The following is a 4,212-nucleotide window of genomic DNA, read 5'->3' as shown; positions in this document are numbered from 1 at the left end:
TGACCTCAGGAGTTATTTTGTGAGGTTTTACCAGCACCAGCTGCTGGGTGAGGTCTCCTTGTAATCCAAAATACTAACAACTCCTGTTCTAACCTGTCCACCAGCCACCAATGGATCGTCCATATGGGACATAAGAGCTATGGCTAATAGTAACTGGGCAAACATCACCTGGAGCCACAATTACTCTGCAGGAACTGACTTTGTGGTTAAGTATATCACCAGTAAGCATCAGATCGCGTGGGGACTCTACAGGGTGGTGGTGCCATCAGAGATCCTGCCAGCTCCCACTTAATTGGTTACCTTAATTAGTGCCTGTGGAGCGATGCTCCACGGCCAGGTGGAGGATGGGAGAGGAGAAGGTCCTGCTCCTCGGGGCTGTTTGGGGTGGACCAGAGTGAATCCTGAACCCCCTCCTGGTCTGTGAGATGTAGATGGGCAAGGCTGTTCCTTTGTGGGCTGCACAAAGAGCCTTAAAACCATCTCTAACCCTGCAATGTGTGAATTGGAGAGTGCCTTTCAGTGCCTTTGAACACGGGCTGTTTGAACCTGGAGTTGGCAGAATCCTCTGTGATCCCAAACCTCCTGTCATATCGGATATCGTTGTCTCTTAACGTTGTAAGGCTCGTACTTAGTCTGGAAACTCGCTCTCTCTGGGCTCAGCTCTTGTTTAGAAGGATGTTGGGGTGTGCTGCTGGTTGTTCTGGGGTTTCCCAGACGGGCAGTGCTCGCTGCTTATCTCTGACTTTACTCCCCAGCCACTCCAGCCCTCCCAGCAGCTGCTGGGCCAGCCTGAAATGGGCATTTAAAACACACCAGTTAGACCAGGAAACCACTTAAAAACATCCCTGAAGTGATGACCTTGAATTCTCTTTGCAACAACTCCCCGTGCAGAGCCAGGTCTTGCTCTGCAGCCCCCGGGGCTCCAGCAGGCCATGATTTCCATAACTCAGGATAACACCAGCTTGCCAAGCCCTAAATAATCACACACCCCAGCTCCCAAAGCACCCTCTGCCAGCCCTGGCTTTCCCCCCTCACTGGGAGCACAAAGCACAGGCATTGCCCTTCCAGTGCCCACGTGCTGGGCTGCAGCAGCAGCAATCCCTTGGGATGCCCTCCCCAGGATCCAGCCCAGGGAGGAAATCCTGGAGATTTCAGCCCTTCCTGGACAGTCAGGGCTCTCCACCCTTTTTTGGTGGCGTTTGAGGCGACCAAATCCTCAAAGCCACATTTCTCCTTCCCTGCAGCACCTCCAGAGCCACAGAGCCAAGCCCCGCTGCAGGCTTGCTGGAATTCCGTGGATAATGCTCAGAATTAAGCCCATCAGCAAATGATTCCCAGCACAATGCAAAGAACAGGTTGTTCTTGGGAAGAACCCGGGAGCAACCAGCCCACGAGCAGCCCCTTCTTGAGTCAAAGGGCTGAACTCTTCCCTCAAAAGCACCACCGTGCCAGCTGGGGTGGGCAGTTCCACAGTTTAATGCATTATCCAGCTCATCCTTAACCCCCCCGAACACCTGATGCACAGGTATCACCCCCAACAGCACAAGGACCAGCTCCTTTACCAAATCCTGCAGCACCTTCATCCAGCTGAGCACGACCAGGCAAATTTCAACTTTTTTTTTTTTTTTTCTGTGCTAAACCCCCCAAATACCCGAACCCGAGGCTGGGCAGGTAAAAAGAGCCAGGTCTTAAAAGCAGGGAGAGTAGATCTGAGTAGCTCCCAGTCCTTTTTTTTCCCCCGGCGTGGCACGGGGGGTGTCCAGCACGACCCGCCCCGCATTCCCGAATTCCCGCATCCCTGATTCCCCCCGTGAGCCGGCCCCGAGCCGTTGGCAGCTCGTTGTCGCGGGCACAAAGCCCTGCCCCGCAGGGTCGACCCGGGGGATCGCGGAGCCTCCCGCGGCTGCCTTTGATGTGCGGTTTCTGTTTCTCAGGTAACAAGACAGAGAGATCTATCCCTGTTAAGGCTCAGACCCCTTCCTCTGTGCAGCTGGCGGATCTGACGCCGGGGATGATGTACAAGCTGTGGGTGTTCCCCATATGGTCTAGCCCCAGCGAGCACTCGTACATAACCTTTACCACCAGCTCAGGTGAGACAGCATGTGACATCCAGCACGGCATTCCCGGGGCGGGAGGTGGTTGGACTGCATGGAATAAAAACCCTCATCCAACCCCCTCCTCACCCCCAGCCTCCCGTTCAGGAGACAACCAGCAGGTTGCTCCACGGGGCAGCCCCAGGAAGGGCTCTGGGGGTGCCCGAGAAGGAAAAGGGGGTTGCAGGAGGGTGGAGAACCCGCTCGGGGTGTCCCCGTGGCTCTGCTCGGGGTGTCTGCTCTCCCTCGGCCGTGGGGTTTGCACGTGTCCGGCCCCAGGATGTGCCAGAGGGGCTGGAGGGGACGGATCCGTGATGGGATGCAGGACTGGGAGTGGGAAGGTGGCGTTTGCACGGGTGGAATCTCCACAGGGCTTCCCGTCTGGCGCCGGGTTTGTTGGCACGAGCGATTCTCCGGGCTCAGCACCCCCAGTGGGTTTTCCAGCCCCCTGGCTCTGGGCTTCCTGCTGGCCCCTGTTGACTCCCACAGGCACTTGATGCATTTGTAAAAACCTCCCCGTTCACACTCGGGGGCTTCCAGGGAATCCAAACAGTAATTCCCCCGTGGTATTCCCTGGATATCCCCTGGGGGGTTTCTGTAGGGATCTGCCTGTCAGGGCACAGCTCCAAATGCTCAGCTGGAAAAACATGGAGCAGGGAAAGGCTGGAGCAGCCGCCCCTGACGGGTGTGGTGGGTAGAGGAGGGTGATTTTCAAGGAGCTGGAACGATTTTGCTCCGATCCAGCCGAGTGATGGGAAACTCCAGCGCTCACCGGGCTCTGCTGGGAAGGGCAGAGGGAAAATGGGATTCCCAGCAAGGCAGAGCCATGGGGAGGGGGAGCAGCTCCCCTCACCCCCCAGGCACATCCTGCTTGGTGTCCGAAAATTTGGCAAGCCTTGACTCCACTGAGTAACCCCCTGACGTGCTCAGATGACACAGGGCCAGATGGCAGCTGCTGGTGTTCCATGGAATTGTTAAGGCTGGAAAAGACCTCTGAGATCATCAGTCTGACCATTAACCCAGCACTGCCAAGGCCACCACTAACCCTTGGCCCCAGGTGCCACATCCAGGTGTGTTTTGCATGTCAGATGCTGCCCAGGAACACCCCGGGAGTGCTGCCCTTGGCCCTGCCCAGCCCTCCTGTGCCTCCCCAGACTGCTCCGTTGGCTCGGGATGGGATCAAACCCACGGCACAGCAGCCCCTGGAACACTCTGCCCCCAGACCTTAGAGCTGATTCTTCAGCTCAGACTCTCCCCAGCACAGCTCCAGCTGCTGTGTGACATCCCCAATTTTGTTTCTCATTCTGGACCCTCCTCTGACTCTGAAATCACCACCAGCTCGACACCCCCATCCCCACCATGAGACTAATCCCTCTGGACAACTATTCCCAACCTGGACCCGCCTCTTTTCTGTTCTCCCCTGCTTCTCACCCACTTTGGGATCTGGGGGGGGAGTGAGGGGCCAGCAAGGGGCTGGGAATCATTAAAAGCAGGGGGGTTAAAAGGCAATATCCTTGGCTGATTCACGCTGGGGGACTCTGCATATGTTCTCCATAACTGGGAGGTTCCTGCTGATATTTTCCTGGAGACTAAAGGATGGGGCCACCTTTATCCCTGTGAGAGAGGCTGGTGGTGACCTGAGCCCTGGCACTGTGGGATGTGCATGAATAAATGCACATCCACTTCTCTGCTGGCTGGATCTGCTGACACAAGTGCTCGGCCCCCGCTGACAATCATATGCCATCAGGAATGCTGTGGACAAAAAAAAAGCACTGTTCATATTTTATTTTTCTTTTTTTGGGGGGGCCAGGGGTGGTTTTTCTATATTTTGCAAAGAGCTGTTTTAAAGGTTTCTTGAGTTTGAGGGTAGAGGAGGAAGAAATATCCCACCTGCACTGTGGCTGCAGGACACGGCCCTCTGGCTTTGCCTCTGATTAACTGGCAGCTCAGAGCCCCTCCCAGGAGCAAAGGACACTTTGAAACAGCAGAAAGAGCTCAATACAAGGTGGTTTTCTACATTTGGAATAAATAAGTTCCTCAGCCTGGCCAAACACTGTGTCCAGAGAAGGGAAAGGAGATGGTGAAGGGGCTGGAGAGTCCCATGAGGAGCAGCTGAGGG

At 55.7% G+C, this 4,212-nt stretch overlaps 1 protein-coding gene across 1 annotated transcript in view; it reads left to right on the top strand.

Annotated features, from left to right (window-relative positions):
* Positions 1 to 4,212, top strand: part of NFASC (neurofascin) — a 53,640-nt gene that overhangs the window by 40,354 nt on the left and 9,074 nt on the right. The window contains exons 22-23 of the mRNA XM_029962496.1: positions 105 to 221; positions 1,935 to 2,090. Of these exons, the coding sequence (XP_029818356.1) occupies positions 105 to 221; positions 1,935 to 2,090 (273 nt within the window). The remainder of the gene's footprint in view (positions 1 to 104; positions 222 to 1,934; positions 2,091 to 4,212) is intronic.

This window comes from Manacus vitellinus, unplaced genomic scaffold (assembly GCF_001715985.3).
Source record: "Manacus vitellinus isolate BGI_N305 unplaced genomic scaffold, ASM171598v3 scaffold_47_pilon, whole genome shotgun sequence".
In the NCBI taxonomy this organism is placed as follows: domain Eukaryota; kingdom Metazoa; phylum Chordata; class Aves; order Passeriformes; family Pipridae; genus Manacus; species Manacus vitellinus.
Note: the sequence above shows the minus strand (reverse complement) of the source record. Positions and strands in the feature narration are given on the sequence as shown.